Raw genomic sequence first — 18,314 nt, 5'->3', positions numbered from 1 at the left:
GGCGTGAGGACAGAGGCACCGTGCTGTCATGGTAACGGGATTGGACTGGGAGCTAGAAAACATGAGACCTCTCCTCTGTACCTCTGACTTACTATTCGATCATGGTGAGATACGTCATCTCCCTGCAGCCTCAATTTCCCTTCTAAGAAATGAGTGAACTAGACTTAAGGCCCTCAAAATGTTTTGTTAAAAATACAGACCTGGATTTCTGCTTCTGGGAAGATAGAGTAGATGGGTTTTTTCCTACATTCCTCCTGCTAAGTACAACTAAAACCGTGGGCAGTCTATGTAAAACACGAGAAGATTCTGAAAGGTGGAGAGGAGAAGGCACACCAGCTAGGGTACTTGGGATCTGAGCAATGACACAATGGTGACCTCCATGGATTTCTTTTTTGCCTTCTGTATCCTGGGCTTAGAGCTGAAGAAGTGAGTAACCAGGAAATGGCAAAGGACATAGATTTTAAAAAGGTCCCAGGAAAAATCTGCTCTCCTCAGCAGAGGTCCAGAAAAAGAGCAACCTAGCCAGATATAAAGCTTTTGGACAATAACTGCTGTACAACAGCCAAACATCACAGAAAACACTGTGGCCCCACCCACACCCAAGCCAGCAAAGTCCCATTGGGAACCTGGACTTTCACCTCTGCTCAGCTGTAAAAGATGCCTCCAACTTCCCTCACCGGATTGGTGTCGGAGAAGGCCAAGTAGGAAGCTGAGACTTGTATCCCTGCCAGATTGTTAAGAAAGTCCCTGCCCACCCCCATAGTATTACTGCAGACCATGCAAAGGGGGCTGGACTTCACCCCACTCAGCAGTAGTGAGGTACCCCTCGCCTCCCTGCTGGGATGTGTCAGAGGAGGTGGAATAGAGAGCTGGGACTTCCACTGCTGCCCGCTGGTAATGAGGCCACCCCCATGGCAGGGTCATTGGGGACCATGTGGAGACCTAGAACTCTACCTCCACCGGCTGTAACAACAAGCCCCCTGCCCCCCTGCCCGGACTTCTGCCTTCACTGGCAGCAATGAGACTGCATCCTCCCCTTGCCCTGCTAGAGTGGGATCACAAGAAGCCAGTTAAAACAGAAGATTTAAATAAGATTCAGAATCTTGTAACATATCATGAAAGTGCCCTGATTGCAATCAAAAATCATTTGTCATAGCAAGAACTGGGACAATTTTAAACTGAATGAAAAGAAGATAATAGATGTCAACACTGAGATGCAAAATTGGACTAGTAGCTCAAATATATAAAGAACTCTCAAAACTCAACATTAAAAACAACCCAATTTATAAATGGACAAAATACATGAAGAGACATTTTTCACCCAAGAGGATATACAGATGGCAAATATGCACAGAAAAAGATGTTTGGCACCATCAGCCATTAGAGACTATCACTACATACTTATCAGAATGTCTAAAATTTTTAAATATATATATATATATAATAACAAACACTGAATGCTGGCGAAGATGCAGAGAGACTGGGTCGCTCGTACATTCCTGGTGGAGATGTGAACTGGTACAGCCACTCTGGAAAACAGATGGGCAGTTTTTTAAAAAAACGAAACCTACAAGTGCCATATGATCCAGCCATTGTACTCCTGGCTGTTTATCCCTGAGAAATGAAAAACTTATGTTCACACAAAAATGCGCACTCAAATGTTTATTCCTAATACATGCACTTCAACAGGTGCCTGGTTAAGCAAACTGTGGCACTCAGCAATAAAGGGGAATCAACTATTGATACACACAGCTGCCTGGATGAATCTCCAGGGAATTATGCTGAGTGGGAAAAAAAAGTCTCCCAAAGTTACAGACGCTGTGATTCCATATCTGTAATATTCTTAACATGGCAAACTTATAGAACTAGGGAGTAGGTTAGCAGTTGCCAAGGATCAGGGAAGAAGGTGGGCCAGGAGAGGAGTGGGCATGAGGACAGAAGGGCCGCGGGACGGATCCTGTGCCGGTGGAAATGCTTTGTATCTTGACTGTATCAACATCCGTATACTGGATGTGACATTGAACTATAGTTTTACAAGTTTCCCCATGGGGAGAAACTGGATAAAGCGTACATTCTATATTATTTCTTATAATTTGATGTGAATTTACAATTTTCTTAAAAGTTAATTTTTTAAAAGTAGAGACCTCTCGTTTCACCAAAATGTTTCAAGGAAATCCCATATAGAAACCCCAAAGGGTCAGAACTGCTTAATGAGGCAGGGGCAAGGAGCTAACTTGCTTTCTCTCCCACCTCATCCACCTCATTGCTCTGGGAGCACCCCTGCAGAACTCCCAGGTCACCCCCCACCCCAGACCAGATGATCCCTCAGCCCCTTTCCTCCTCGGCCTTCTGTATCTCTGAATCTGGCACTGGCAGGAGAGGAGACGTCCCTGGGGACTGGGGAGTTACAAGAACATCTCCTAGTAAGGAGCCTAGTGGGATCCCTTCTCCGCACAGGGACATGGGGCAGGGTCGGAGACTGCGAACAGTTGAGTGGGCCCCCATTCTTTCAGCAAATGCCAGACAGGCAGAAGTGGCCTCTGGTGTGGCCCAGTCCAGAACAGGTTCAAATAACAGGGCCATTTAAATCCTAAAGCACAAACCTAATTAGCCAAGAGAAAGTGAGCAGAATGGGTCGACTTAGGGGAAATATACTTTACCACAGGCTTTAGTTATTATCTCCCACCTCTCCCTGGTCTTTAGGGTCTTAATTTGAAGACAGCAGGGTTAGGGAGAGAAGGGACAGAATGGACAGACAGATACGGAAGTTCTAGAGTGAAAGGAATGGCCTTTTCTGCTCCTGAACAAGGCTCTGATGCCACCCAGGAGGTTCTCTCTGCTGTTCTCCTGCTTCAGAGGCCCTTCTACTGTAGTGGGATTAAAATATGGGGAGGGTCCATCATCATCTTTCCCACCAACATGGGGGCGCTGTCCTTGGTGCTGAACACACACACACACGCACTCCAGGACAGAACTGGAGCATTACATGACTGTTTCCCAAAGCGGGTTCTATGGTACCCTAGTCCTGCAAAGTGCTCTGTGGAACAAAAAGGAAGGGTGGGGTGGGTTTCTGGCCAGAGGAGTTTAGGAAGTACTGCATACACATACGATATTGCCACTTACTTGAAGAGTCAGCATCCATCTAAGACCAATAAAGGCACTGAGAAGTTCTGCAATAAAGTAATTTATTTAACAATCTTTTAACTCAGCGCGTCCAAAACATTTGACTAGGGAGTCTATTTGAACTTTTTTCCCTCCATGAAACTCTTTAACATTCAGTGTTTCCATAAGCGTGGTCCGTGGACCACTCCAGCTGCACGTGACACTCCCGCCCCCGGAGGATTCCCATGCACATTGACATTTGGGAGCCAGCAGATCAGTGTTGCTAGAACACCCCAGGCAGCTCTGCAGCAGAACAGTTAGAAAGGTAACAAACCACCGGGGAACATGCTGTGGATGCTGTGGGTTCGTGGGGCACAAGCATCGAGGAGAGACTGCAGACTGCAGGGGCGAAAGGGTTTTGGCTGGATCCTAGCAGAGAGAAGGCCTGGGGGAAAGAACACTTGTTTGTTTTCTCGGAGTCCAAGACCACAGTGGCCCTAAGAGGAGTATAACCACATACTGTGGCAGCTCTGTGTGGCCTCCGAGCCCCTTAGTCGGACCCGTGTGCGAGCTGCACACTAACACAGCACCTCCAGTGTGCCCAGGAGGAAGCCAAGGCCTCTACAGCTGTGAGCAGAAGGCATGAGGACGCGGAGGGTGCCTGAGAACAAGCCAAGCCCTGGTCACCTTTTCTTCTCACTTCTGCATGAGTCCTCGGTGTGAGCAGGCGTCAGGGTGGTTTTGAGGGTGAGGTGGGCTTGTCTCCTGGTGTAGAGTTGCAGAAATCAGATTGCAGCCTGCCTGCAGGTCCATCTGTCTGCAGGCTCCTGCCCCTCTGGCTTCTCTGGACACTAAGAGGGTTTGTGGAACCGGTGATGCGTATATGCATGTGTGTATGTTGTGGGATGCAAGCTTTGAGGGTTGGTGTCCAGAACTCAAGACTGAGGGAATATCCAGGCACTTATATGGTGTCAAGGGGCTTTGACTGGATCTGAAGCCACAGGGCAAGGTTTGGATGCAGTCCGCCTAGATGCTGTCAGCCCAGGGCTAGCAGATGCAGGGATGGCCGTGTGAAGCCGTTAGGTTCCGGCTGCCCCAGTTCGTTGCAACAATAAGTCACTCTGGGCACTTCCTGGGCCACCACCTCTGCAATGACAAGAGATGACAAAGGAACAGCTCTGCTGGTGAGGTTCTTTCCTCCCTGGGCTGAGGCTTGAAGGGTATAGACTTTGTTGACAAATGCCAGGAGATTTCTCCAGCCCCATGTTGATAAAAGATTGCATGAGGTGATTATATGCCTGTCACATTCCATTGCAACAGACTCTGAGGGAATATCCAGATTCCTGTTATGTGCTGCAGTTATCGTGTCAAATAGAGCCACAGCAAGTAGGTCGTCCCCTGTGACCAAAGGTTTCGTTGGGGGTTCCCCTGAGACTTGCCCTCTCACCTGTCAGGACATTGGCCTTCACAGGGGTTACCTTCCTCTCGTCTCAAGCACAGAGAGGCCACCTTGTTCACAGTCCTTGGTGTGTCCTGTTCAGTGGCAGAGTGTCCTCATTCTGGCTCAGAGCTGTCACCTTGTCCAGGTCGGGCGCCCTGGGATCATGCAAATATGGAGCTCCAGCTCCTTGGTCTGTAAAGGACTCACATCCTGGCACTTCTGTTGCTCGGCTCTGAGAATCAGAATCACATTGTCATCAGGGTCGGAACAGAAGCAGGAGGTAGGTCCATGTGAGAAGTGACAAGACCTAGCCCTGTGGAAATGGAGAGAATGTTCGCGGAGGCCGCTGGCCTGGGTGACGGAGAATGCTGGCATGGTCACAGGAATCAGGAGGTGGAGGTGACTGGGAGGGCGGTGGTTTGAGGAGCAGGTATTCGCTGGGAACGGCAGTGAGATCTCTGAGTTTCCCAGCATTTAAAATAGAATTCAGGTTATCTACAGCAGTTCCGGAACACGTTCTCAGGGTTGTAGAATGGGTGAGAGGATTCCATGAGAAAAATGTGTGAAGCGAGTCTGTAACTATGAAGTATTGAAAAAAACAGACGTGCCTGGTTGCCGAGGGCGGTGGCTCTCCGCCATGCTGCTGGCCTTCTGGCTGTCACTCACCAGCTGGGCCTCGAGATCTCCCTCCTGGAACCCTGCTTTCTCACCTCAAAATGGAGATGGTAACAGCACATCACAGGTTGTTCTGCCTATGCACGGAAAGGTGGCCTTCCCTGTCTTTGGAGAATATAAACACCTGTGCGCAAATACCAGGGGCATCTCCTCCAACGTCTGCTGTCACTCTGTCCCACCCATCAACCAGGGGCCTTTTCCCTGGACCCTGAAAGATCTCAAGGCCGGTCGGTCCCCTGCCAGGACACTGCTTTGAAAGAGGCTGAGGCCCCGAATTAGAGATGCTCCAGGCGCCTCCCATAGCCCGTCCCCTGGAAAAGGGTGAGGTGCCCCTTCCAGGCTATGGCGTTCCTGCCAGCTCCGTGCTGCACATTAATCTTGCTGCACAGGGGCTGAGAGTGACCAGCCAGGAGGAGATTTACGTGCCCTTCACACTGACCTTGAGCTGCCTTTAAGATGAATTACCTGTGGGATGCTTTGCACTCTTGGTTTTCACTGGGACCCTCTGGTCCCCTTTTCATGCTTGTTCTCTGTTTTTCCACCCGCATTCCTCCTCCAGTCCTTGGGGCTCTGAATCCTAAGACGGTAAATCGATCTTGACATCCTAGTCCATGAATCAATCTTTTGGGCACAGGCAGCAAGCCTGCGCCTCCTCTGCTTAGAGTGGAGTCTGTTTAATCGGTTGGCAGGCTTCTGAGGTGAACCTACTGTGCGCCTAACTTGGCCACTGAGGGGCACAGAAGAGAAGGTAACAGTCAGGGAGCTTAAATTTTACTTGAGGTCATGGATGAACCATGGATTCTTTAGTTTCACTCTATGTTTGTGGCATTTATTCATGTTTGCATGTTGTTTTGTTTATTTTCACTGCTGTGTAATATTTCAATATATGAATATACCATATTTGTTTGTCCAGTCAACTGTTGGTGGGCATTTGGGTGGTTCCCAGTTTGGAGCTGCTCTTTACCTCTGTGTTGCATACTGTTGGTGAACATCTCTGTCCGATTTGGTCATGTTTATACCTGGGAGTGCAGTCCCAGGTCACAAGACATGCACACATGCAGCTTTAGAGGAGGTGGAAGTATTAATTTTAAACAGTGAGATGAAGCAAACTGTAGGGCTAACAAGGGGTGGATGGCATCCAGGAGGGCAGAAAAGCCAAATCATAGAAGTTGGATCAAATAAAGCGTCTTTCATCACATAGGAAACATCCAAGGACGAAGGCTGGGGCCGATTAACTTAGAGAAACTCAGTTGCTGGTGTAGCCTTGGTCTGTGAGGGCTTCTCGTTTCTGCCCGATTTCAGGGAGTGAGAAAGTCGACCCCCCAACATGGACCCTCCAGTGTGCCTGGATCTGCAGAGCCCCTGCCTGGGAGATGCCACGGCCATCAGGCTGGCAGTGGTCATGGCAGCTCATCCACATGGAGGCTTTTAGGAGAGAGCCATGGGCTGGGGCAGCAGAGACTTGGGCAGGTTCTACACCTGACTGCACAGCTCTGTCAAACACTACCGAAGTGAGGGGCCCATGCCAGGGAGGAGGCCAGGGGTCCACCCCAAAGTCCTCTGGACTCTTACTGGGTGCACCAGCCAAGATACTCACTCCAGCCTCCGAGCGGCCCAGGATAACAAACCGAGGCACAGGGGGGCCTCTGCAGCCCTTTCCAGGACTGGGCCTTGAGGAAGCCTTCTGCCCACTTGTTCTCCGTGTCCAGGCTGAGCCAATAACGCCACCCCTTTCCTCCCCAATCTCTTCTAGAACGGCAGCAAAGATAACTCTCTGGACATGCTGGGCACAGACATCTGGGCTGCCAACACCTTTGATTCCTTCAGGTAAGCCCCGCTCCCTCTTGTCCATGGTGCGTGGCTCCGGCCAGGACCCCCTCCTACTTGTCCTATGCCTCACGGGATCTTTGGGGGCTGCGTAAATGTTGAGACTTCACTGATCAAGCGCCCTGTAGAGGGGGCTGAAGCAGAAAGCATGAGACTGAAGAGGAAAGAGGTCAGAGAGAAGAGGGGAGAAGGAAGGAAGGAAAAGGAGGGGCGAGCATCCAAGGGAAAGAGAGAAGGAAAGGGGAAGAGGAGGCAGAGAAGAAAGAGGGTTGAGGGGGCAGGGAAGACAGGGCCGACAGTCCAGCCAGCTTGTGGGAGAGGGAGAACAGCCAGATGGGACCAAAGGAGCGTGGCTCATGGGCACGGCTGGCAGCCCAGGTTAGAGCTGGGGACAGATAGCTGTGGCTTCAGACCCCCACCTTTCCCACCTGAGGTCGTAGCAGGTGGGCGAGCTGGCTGCAGAGAGGTCTGGCGGAAGGAAGGATTATCAGTGGCTCATGTTCTGGAAGGTGCCTGACGGACCAGGTCGGAAGCATAGGTATTGTCCAGGGTTCCTCAGGATGTGGGGACAGTGCCCCTGAAGTGTTTGCTGATGGGATCCTGCCATGATGTCACTCCTCCGGGGAATGTTGGCCTTGGACTGCGGTCGCCTTTTAGGTCCACTCTGCCTTAGCCCTGTAGCTGTCACTCCTGGGCATACTCTAGAAACCCCTAGCTTGGGTTGGGCTCAACCCACCTGGAAGCACGTGAGTCTCCTGGGCCTGGAACTTGCAGGACCTGGAACTTGCAGGACCTGGCCTCTTGCTTCCTGACAGATTTGTCTCATGTCCCTGAGAGCTGCCTTGTCGCCAATCTGTGCGGCCGTCAGAGGCTCTAGTGACAGGTTTTGGCCTTTTTTCCCTCTCCAGTCTTTCCCAAATGTAGATGTGAAAACAAGCTCTCAGGTGGTGTTTAGGGGGACTGCTGTAGCGTAGGCATCAGGCCCATGTTTGTGTTTTATAAGCATTACCGTATAGCAGGGTTGAGGAAAGGTGAGGGCTTCGCAGGCCGTTCCCAGACCTGACACCTCAGGCTCCCGTCCGAGTGAGGGGTCCCTACCTGACCCTGCTCTTGGCTGGTGGGTACCCTCCCCTTCCTGCCTGGTTGTGCCTTGGGTGTGTGGGCCCCATCAGTAACAGTTTGTCACCCGCTTTGCCTCTCATTTATTGCCCTCCCTCGCCCTCTAGTGGTGCCACCTGGGACCTGCAGCCTGAAAAGCTGGACTTCACCCAGTTCCACCGGAAGCTGCGACACACGCCCAAGCAGCCCCTGCCACACATCGACCGTGAAGGGTAAGGGGCGGCCAAGGGGCACTTACATAGCGGTAGGGTGGGGTGGAGAACAGCCGAGAGAGGCCTTTCCTTGGGCAGGAAGGACACACAGACGGCTCATGGCCTCAGATCTGCAGGCTCACTGGCCTCTCCTGAGTCCTCCACCCTTCACTGCCCAGGCCCTTCCAGCCACACTTCCAGCTCCCCTTCCTGACCACTCATAGTGGCCCTGCTTGTCTGTAGCCTAGGGCAGTGGGCCTCACACTTGATCAGAACCACCCGTGGGGCTTGTTAAACCACGAGTTGTAGTGTCCACGCCCACAGATCTGGAGCAGGGCCTGAGAATGTGCATTTCTAACCAGTTCCAAGGCATGCCGACGCTGCTGGCCCGGGGACCCCACTGTGAGAGCCACTGGCGTAGTGGTTGACTTTACACCAGGTTGTCTCTCCCTGTAGTTATTTCGTGTATCAGTTTCGTCTTCCCCTTGTAAAGAACCCTGTCCTCTTGGGTTTTTGCGGAGGCTTCATTACATAGTCACGGCTGACTAAATCATTGGCTATAGGTGACTGAGTCACTCTCCAGCCCCTCTCCCCTTCCCCAGAGGTCAGGGGGTGAGACGGACAGTTCCAGCCCTCCGATCTCTTGGTTGGTTCCCATAGCAACCAGCCCCATCCTCAAGTTACCTATGGACTTTCCAAAAGTCACCTCATTAACATAACGAAAGACACCATTCCCTCTCCATCACTTAGGAAATCCCAAGAACTTTAGGGTCCCTGTGCCAGGCAGGACTGGAGACAGAAATCACATGTATCTTATTATAAATCACGGGATCCCCCATGATAATTCTATGTTTTAACTTTTGGGGGACCTGCCCAACTTCTCCACTGTAGCTGAACATTTTACATTCCCACCAGCAATATACAAGGGTTCCGATTTCTCCACATCCTTACCGACACATGTTATTTTCTGTTTTGTTTTTTTTTTGCTCTCTTTTAAATTATACACATGACTTTTATTTTTTTCTCCCAGTCCTTCTCTGCCCAGTCTTGTCTCCCTGTCACTTCAGGCCTAAACATAACCGATATTATCGGCTGTACTTGAGTGCATCTCACCTGGCCTCCTGCTCCAGTTTCCATCCCACCTCACCCCTTCTCTTGGTCTCATCGCAGTATAGTGAGCAGCAACCCAGGGAGGGTGATGTTCTCATCCTCATTTCAGAGACGAAAAGCAGTGAAGCTCAGAGAAGCACAGTATCTTGCCCGAGGAGCAGAACCATGAGTTAAGGCCGTATGATGCCATCCAGCACCCAGATCGCCCCCTTAAAACTTTATGCAGAACTGTGCACACGTGTATATTTTTCTGGGAAGAGATGCCTCACCTACATCAGACTCTCCCAGGAGAACCCAGCCTCTTAACACACCTCCTTTTGCAGTGGCCTGCCTATGTGGGTTCCATCAGAACTCTCAAGGTCATTTTTCCTTGGGTGGGGAGGGGAGATAGCCTTGAGCATGGAGGCACCCTGCAAGAAGGAGAGAGACCAAAGTGGGGGCCCAGCCCTGAGGCTCCCCTGGCCCTGCCCCGTGCCATCCACCGGCTCACTGCACGCCCAACCCCTTATTCAACAGTGGTGAGGCCATTTCCTCCTGAGCTGCCTAGGGCTGTGCCCTTCACACTGCTGAGTTTAGGAAAGCTGACCTTTCCTCAGCAGGTCAAGTTCAGGAACAGGTTCTCAGCAGAGGAGATGCTTCTCATCTGCCCTATTGCGGGAGTTTTTGAGCTTGGAGTAGACCATGAGAACGGATCAGATTGAGCATTTTTCACTTCTGAAGCCCATTCACTAGGCCTGCTGGGTCCCCGTGTGGTGCTGGGTACTGTGAGGAAACACACACTTACTGGATAACATATAGGCTCTGCCCAGCAGGACTATTTACTGTTAAAAGGAGACATGGACCCATTTATGACTGAGACTGTGTAGAGAAATAAAAGACTCAGTTTAGGGGGGTAGACTTCTAGAGAGTACTCGCTATGAAATGAGCTGCCAGGCATAGTTAAACGAAGAAAACGAATGTAGAAGGGGTTAGAGAGGAGAGCACTCTTGGAGGGTGAACTGTCTAGGAAGCTCCCATGTCCCCCGGGAGCACATGGATGGTGAAACCAGAGGGGAAACTAAGGCCCAGAGGACAGAAGGACTGAAGGTGTCCGATGGAGAACGCTCGTTAAGTCAGGCTTTCCGAGGGGTCTGCACCAGTTCACACGATGTACGTCATGGTGAAATACTAGTTGGCAGTAGCCATAGGTGACTATGTAGAGGAGGGGAGATTCCCTCATGTTGAGGGCCATTGTCCCCTCTGAAGCCAGAGGAACCAGACACACTTGCTCACCAGTTACAGGCCAGGCTCGCCCACTCAGGAGCCTACAGGATTTTCTGACAGTCATCTGGCATCTTTCATAGACACCTGGCTCTGGCCAAATCCTGTTTCTCCCTGGCTCCCAAGGGAGCCTAGGTGCAGCTTCCTGTGGCCACCTTGTGGCTGGGCCAGGAACTGTGTCACCTTTAGAATCCTGCTGTACTGGGGACAGACTCCACATGCCACTGTAGCATCCCTCAGAAGCAGGGGACCATTCGGTTGCCAAGGCTTCCCACAGCCCGCGTTTCCATGGAGGGACAGAGATCGGAGCAGGCTGTTGCCTTGGAAACCCCGTTGGCAGCAGTGACTCAGGTGGTCTGTATCAACCTTCTGCCCTCTGAACCTGTAGTTCTCCAGGGAGTTCTGAGCCCTGGGTAGGGCAGGCCCAGGGTCTAAGGGGCCACAGCGCTCCCTGCACACCACCCACGGCCCACCACAGGGCTGCTGAGGTGAGAACGAAAGGCTGTGCCGGTGCTGCACTAGGCCAGGGTGCAGCATGTGGTTGGGGCCAGAGGTATGTCATACTCACATGTGACCTAAGGGAGGCTGTATCAGCCAATCCAGTAGGCCAGGAGTCCCCAGGTTCCTACTCCCCTGCTGCTATGATTCCTGCAAAACACAGATGACTACAAGCAGTCGGTGCCTTCACAGGCCAGCCTGTCTCTACCAGCCTGGCGGATTTATTAGTTAAAAGGTGGCTGGGTGTTTCCAGAACTTCCTCCATCTCCTCATCTGCAGCCCAGCGCATCACAAGGCTGGGGAGGAAGTGGAGGGGGTAAGAACTCTTCTCTTTTCCTTCCTTATACCCCGCCCACCCCAGCTCCACCTGCCAGACCCCTAGCTATGTTTCCAGCCCTTGCCCTCCAGCGCTGTCTTGCTCCTTTTGCCCACCCCCGTGCACCCCATCCCCACCCACTGCAGCCACATGAACGCTGACATCCCTGCTGGCAACGTGCTTGTGCTTAGCTCCACCCACTGCTGCCCTCTGCCTGGTACATTCTCCCAGATTCTCTGCTTAGCCAGCTCATGACCCGTCACCCTCTCTCTGTCCAGACTGTTCTGGAAGCTGCTCCTTTATATTCCTGTAGTGCCCTCTCTTACCCCTGACCCCAACACTGGCTGTGACACCAAGGGCCCAGTCTCTGCATCATGTACACTGAGGCCCAGCCGGAGCTGGAGCCCACACAAAGCATTTGTGAAATGGGGGTGTAGACCATAGCCCTGTGCCCTCTTCCACCCAAGCTTCTGCTCATTTTTGCAGCCGTGTTGCTCTTCCCGGGGCTTCCAGGGCTGCTCTGTCCAGAGGACTTTCTTGACACTCATGTCATGCTGTCCCCTACTGGTGCTCAAGAGTACTGCCCTGTTAGATGAGATTAGGACTTGTTTCCTAAGAGCCATGAGCTGTGAGTTGTCTGAGGGCAGGAACTACATCATTTATTGTCCATGATTCCAAGGACAGTTGACGGGGCCCAAAACACAAGAGAGCCTTGGCAAACATTGAGCAAATAAGCTAATTACTCTGAAATTTGAAAGTTACATTAACTCTGCAGCTGGAAAACACTGCTGCCTACTAGCTGAGCAGCCCTCACCAGACCTGGCTCAGTAACAACATAATAGTAGTAGTAACTAATACTGTGCATGGGGCATGCTCCAGTCTGTGCTCTAAGTGCTTGCCTCGTATTATTGAAAGTTCACCACAACCTAGGGAGCTATGAGCTATTATTCTCTTTACTTCGACAGATGAGGAATCTAGGAGACCCAGAAAAAAATGAGTGACTTGCATGAGGCTGGGTGGGTGCTAGGCTCTGTGCCCTTACTCAATCACTATGCTACTTCTCTTCACAATAACAATAAAACAGTAGTCATAGTAGAAGTAGAGGTAGTACTAGTAGTAGTAATGTATTTACCTTGTTATTTATTTTATTATAATTTTGTTTATTACTTGTATCTACCATAATATATTTGCCATTAAATATGATGTATCAAATATGTGTGTGTGTGTGTGTGTGTGTGTGTGCGCGCGCGCGCGCACGCCTGGCAAAGTTCTAAGCTCTTCGATATATTAATCCTCTGTTTACCTTATGTTAGGCACTATTAATTATCCCCATTTTTCAAACGAGGAAACTGATGTACAGAGAGGTTAAGTGACTTGCACAGGGTCACCCCAGTTAGTAAGGGATGCAGCCAGGATTCCAACCCTGGCAGTCTGGTTCCAGAATCTGCACTTTAAATATGCTGCAGACATGGACCTTTGGCAATGAATCAAGGCCAGCATCTCTGGCCTGAAGGTACGCCTGCCTACAGCAGACATGAGGACAAAGCATCAATATGAACAGGCTTGCTGGACTGGCTCAAAGTTAGGCTAAGGAGGGAGGAAACCCCATTGGAGGCCTGTGTGACCTTAAAAAAGTTGCTTGGTCTCTCTGTTCATTCATTTCCCTTTACCGTAATGGGCAAGATGATCAGCTTTTGCAGGAGCTGTGACAGATTTGGGGGCTTTCATTAACAAGAAGCTTAGTGTCTTTGCCTGGAAGGGTCGAGGGGACTCTGGTACTTTTGTGCTGCCCCCGTCCCCAGCATTACTATCTACATGAGTCCTTTGTCCTGCACAGAGGCCTGTGTTGCCAGGCCCGGGGGTGGAGGGCAGCATCTCTGGGGTCTCCATGGCCATTTCCTCTGGGTGGAACAGACTGATTCTGGAGGCCTTTAGGGAAGGAAGGACTGGGTATCCCCTGATTGTCCCTGCTTTTTCTGCTTGCCAGGCTGGGATAGGACACACGCACCATCCTTTCAATGCCTTTGTGTCTTTTCTGGTCCAGGTGTGGAAAAGGGAAGCTGGAAGATGGGGATGGGATCAACTTGAATGACATCGAGAAGGTTCTCCCAGCCTGGCAGGTAGGTGCATGGGGCAGAGTGTCCCCACACCCCTTCTTCCCCCAGGTCCTGATCCTGGGCCTGGGCAGGGCCTAAGCACTCCTGCTGGCCTCTCGCTCCAACAAACCGTAACTGGATGTGCTGCACTGGAATGTGAACCGGGGTGGCTACCTGCCATGGTCCAGTGTTCCGCTCTGATATGTGTGCAGAGGGCCCTGTGGCCCCCGGCTTAATGCCTCCTGTAGATCTCCGGGGCACTATAGCTTCTCTCTCACTGGGAGCCACGCATGGGGCACATGTCCCAGTGAGCGGTCCTAGGTAGGCATGCTTCAGTCAGAGGTCACATGTCACAGTGAGTGGTCCTAGGTGGGCATGCCTCACTCAGAGCTCAGATGCTAATACCTGGGTGCCTATCCCCCCCTAACTCCAGCCAAAGCCAAGGACCCCCAATCCCTGATGCACAGTGGGCAATGGGTCCTGGGGTGATTCCCATGCAGTGCTGTCCTGCAGGGAAGCCCGTCTCTGAGGCTGCTGGGACTCAGACCCTGGAGCTTCAAAGGACCGGGGGTCAGGACGGGACAGTAAGTGCCCACATCTGCCCAGCACATTTCTCCACCCATTAAAAGCACTTAGTTGGTTAGTAAGGACTGATACTATTCATGGGGACTGTCCCCAAGGTCTGCTTCCCCAAAATGAGAGCTGAGGGAGAAGAGCAGGTGAGCTGGGGTAGGTGATAGACAGCAGCCGGATTTTAGCTCCACAAACCCTCAGCAACTTCAGAGCTAGCGTGTTCCCCAAGAGCTCTGATCTGAGGTGGGCAGCTGGAGGCTTTGAGTGTGGCGACATGGATTCGGGGGGACATCAGTTATGGTTCTAGGCAGTGAAGCCACATGGCAGGGCAGAAGCTGAGACCCATACCACTGGGCTTAGGATGGAGTCCTGGGGGACGCACCTGCCTTTTTGGAATGTATTGTGTGTATTGTGGGTTGGTGGAATGGGGGGACAATGATGACAACCCCCATGATTTGATCCTGCTCTGAGTGTGGCCCCAGGGTCAGATGCAGCTAAATGCAGAGGCCATGCAGACAGACCGTGCACCGTGACCTCCCACTAGAGGGCACCAGCGCACCGCTGTGGAGGCTCTAGTCTGGCGTTTGCACTGGGAAGTCCACCATCCCCAGCAGCCAAAGGTGTCCTTGCCGCCTTATTGATGTTGGACATGCAAATTGTCCCCAAAATGACCCAGTCCAATGCTCAGGCACATCCTCCCCAGAACAAGGGAGAGGATGAGGCAGTGAAGGAGGCAGCCACACAGAGGTATAGGGAAGCACCTGTTTGGCCAAAATGTCCCTGCTGTGCAAAGGCCTGCCATTCCTCCAGGGAGTACCTCCACACACACACACACACACTCCTGAGCCCCCTGGGAATGCATGACAGCTCCCAGGAGGGCTCACCCCTTAAGCCTCTATCAGCTGCACAGACAAGGATGGTGTTTGCCCTTAGAGTGAGGGGTGCTGACAGTATTCCCCCCATAAGCTTCACCAGTGTGAGACTTGGGAGATACAAAGCATTGGCTTCTGTCCCTGGAAGGTCAGATACTGTCAGGCTGAGCTGAGGGGGAAAGATGGAGCCCCGAAATCCAAGCCAGGTTAAGCCTGACTGAGTTCAATGTGAAAGCAAGGGAATCGCATCTGAATAGGTTCTGGCCTCCCCTTGCACATCCCTCCCCTCGCTTCTGGCCCAGATACCACCTGGGCTCCTTCTCCCTGAGGTGCAGTAACCTGAGGAGCAATTTCCCTTCAGCGTCTTCTCAGAGTGCAGGGGGCCACACAGCCTCAGGGCCCTGCACAAATACCGCCTCCTGTTCCTTACGCTGCCCTGATGCTTCTGTCTAATACAAAACTCCAGTTGAAAGACGTCATTGAATTATCCTGTGTCTTTCCCAAAGCTTTCTAAAAGGATACATTTTGATCTTTTTAAAAATTCTTTGACAGACAAACATTAATGTCTGCTGTCTTTGTCTTACAATAGGAACTGCATAACCTAACTTATTTCCCTTTTGGCCTTCCTGTTAGGAAATTTTGAAACTAAATTCTATGTCTGTCGGCAATTAATAATGAGCTCACCCTGACCTGGTCAGGCCTGTTACTCTGATCTCTGGGGACTGACCCAGGTTAGGAGTGTTACAATGTGTAAGTCCCCTGTTGCGAGGTCAGCGTGGCACACACACTGAACAAGAAGCAGAACTGAGTCAAGTGGGATTCCTGGCCTCATGGATGTGCCCAAGGCTCTCTCTGCGGAGGGGTTCAGGAGACTCAAGGAAGATGAAGTGGGGTTTCCACTTCATGAGACTGTTTCCAAGGCACTGTCTTCACACAGGACCCAGAGAGAGGACAGGACACCCACTAAAGAAGGGACAATGAGACCTTGGGTTAAGCACCCTTTTTCTCTGCTTTGCCTCAAATAATGACAGGATGAGAACCTGCCCCTGCACCACACACACACCCGAGGAATCTGAGGGACAAATCCGCTTTCAGAAAAAAAATCACTGTGGGCCAGATCCATGACCAGGCTCTCCCCACTCTACTCAGTGCTTGAAGGAATAAAAATGGTGGCAGATGCAAGAGCATCCTTGGTCTTCCAGCAGGTGGCGCCGTTGCCGCTTGAAAACTCAGGTTGGTGGGAAGGGGCCGCCCAGCTCTGGATGGAAGCTGCAGGAGCCCAGTTCCCAGCCCTCCAGATGGGAAGGAGTGACTTTATTGTTCCCTAGAGCTATGCCAGCTCTGTTGCCAAGTCTTCTGGAAACGTCTAGGATATGCTAACTCACAAGGCATAAGGATTATGAACATATCCGGAGACGCCAAGGTGCAAAGTCCTGTGAAAACTAAGCTCCACCTCGCTTCCTCAGGCCCTGTCCTTTTCCCCAAAGCGCTGCTTTGTGTCACTTCTCGGTTCCACAGGAGGTACAGTCTGACTTTATTTATTGATTCCACCGGTACTGATCGAGCACCTTCCTGTGGACCAGGCATTGTCTTAGTCATGATGGACCGAGTTAAAGTGCCTGGGCCGCTGCCTTTCCAGTGGCCTGGGCCGTGGAACTCTCCTGATGCCCCCTTATCGAGCATCCAGCAGTGACTGTATCGCAACAACAGCAACACTGCAAACACTCGCCGAAAGTGCTTTCCATGCTGCAGGAACTATGCCGGTGCTTTCTCTTTCTTATCTTGCACATCCTCACATTGTCCCTAGGGAGCACACGCTGTCACTGATGTCCTTTCCCAGATGAAGCTGGTTCTGGTCAGATGGCACCTTCTCAGCAGGGCCTTCCGAAGGCCGTGTCCTGCACTTGCTCTCCACACGCCTCGCTTTATTCTTATCCACAGTGCTCACCACGCAAATGCTTGGTCTGCTTTCTTCCACTGGAATGCAGGCTCCACACGGGCGCATGCAGGAGCCCGTTTAATATTGCGTGAATGACCAAATGAGCCCTGACCTGCTCCTGTCCCAGAGGGACTCAGCCCCAGAACCCCAGCCCAGAACCTGTGCCTCCTTCACAAGGGCTCGCGGGAATCCAGCACTGTCTGAGCTGTGTGTCTGCATGTAATCTCTGACTTCACGTAATGGCCCTGTAAAGTATAGGTTCTGCTATTATTGTTATTTTACAGATGGCAGAACTGCGGTCAGATACCTTGCCCCAAATCACAGGCTTATCAATGGGGGTATGAGGATTGGAATTCAGGCAGCCTGATTCCTCTGGCGCCCTTCGTTTAAGGGGTGACGATGATGAGGAAGACCGTTTTCTTATTCTAGGCGACTGTAGTCACGTATAGCAAGTTAGGGCGAATGTCATTTCCTTAATAAGCAAGAACAAGAAAATGGATATCTTTTTTTTCTACTGCCAAAGGCACTGAAAATGGGAAAAGAGGAGAGAAAGAGAGAGACCTAGAGGGAGAGACCCCTACTGACACCTTTGAAAGGGGAAGAGATATGATTTTTACCTTTTTTTTTAATAGGAAAGGTTTGTAATGGCCTCTTTCTACTCCCTGCTGGCCCAAGATGCTGCCTCAGCTCTCGAGGAGGCGTGCTTACCTAGGAGAACCCTCTGCCTCTGGCCACTCCGCCCCTCGCGCTTCCTCCCTCAGGACAAAAATAGGCACTGATGCAATAAAGGAGACCAGGAGTTCCTCAATCCTGGGCTTCCTGTCCGAGGCCGCCAGGTAGCAGGGCCCACTGGGAATGGCCAACGTGCTCTGCGAGGCGAGCCTGTTTTTATTGTTGTTTGTCTGTTTACAAGAAATTATTATTTGTGGGGTGAAGACTTTGTTGATGACAACTAGGAAAATTTGGGGGCAGCAGGCAATAGGCGGTCGGGACTAGTTTCTCACAGGCCTGGGTGGGCCAAGACTACAGGGAGCAGGGACCGCAGGTAGCACGTGCTCTCTGGCACTAGCGTGTCCAGAAACCCTCCACCTCCTGTCTAGGGCAGCCTCAGTTATCTTAGGAATTGGCAGACTGTGCTCCACAGACCAAGTCCACGCCCCGCGCCCCCACCCGGCCTGTTTCTGTAAATACAGTGGCATCAGCACACAGCTATACCCACCCATTTATCTGCTCACTGTCTGTGGCCACATTTGTGCTACAAGGCAGCATTGAGTAATTGTGACACGGACCCTACC

General features: G+C 51.6%; 1 protein-coding gene across 3 annotated transcripts in view; it reads left to right on the top strand.

Annotated features, from left to right (window-relative positions):
• Positions 1 to 18,314, top strand: part of CTIF (cap binding complex dependent translation initiation factor) — a 232,861-nt gene that overhangs the window by 62,280 nt on the left and 152,267 nt on the right. For all 3 annotated transcript variants that reach the window (XM_039842019.1, XM_039842027.1, XM_039842034.1), the window contains 3 exons: positions 6,972 to 7,045; positions 8,272 to 8,376; positions 13,584 to 13,659. In XM_039842019.1, the coding sequence (XP_039697953.1) occupies positions 6,972 to 7,045; positions 8,272 to 8,376; positions 13,584 to 13,659 (255 nt within the window). The remainder of the gene's footprint in view (positions 1 to 6,971; positions 7,046 to 8,271; positions 8,377 to 13,583; positions 13,660 to 18,314) is intronic.

This window comes from Pteropus medius, unplaced genomic scaffold (genome assembly GCF_902729225.1).
Source record: "Pteropus medius unplaced genomic scaffold, Ma_sr-lr_union100, whole genome shotgun sequence".
Lineage (NCBI taxonomy): Eukaryota > Metazoa > Chordata > Mammalia > Chiroptera > Pteropodidae > Pteropus > Pteropus medius.
Note: the sequence above shows the minus strand (reverse complement) of the source record. Positions and strands in the feature narration are given on the sequence as shown.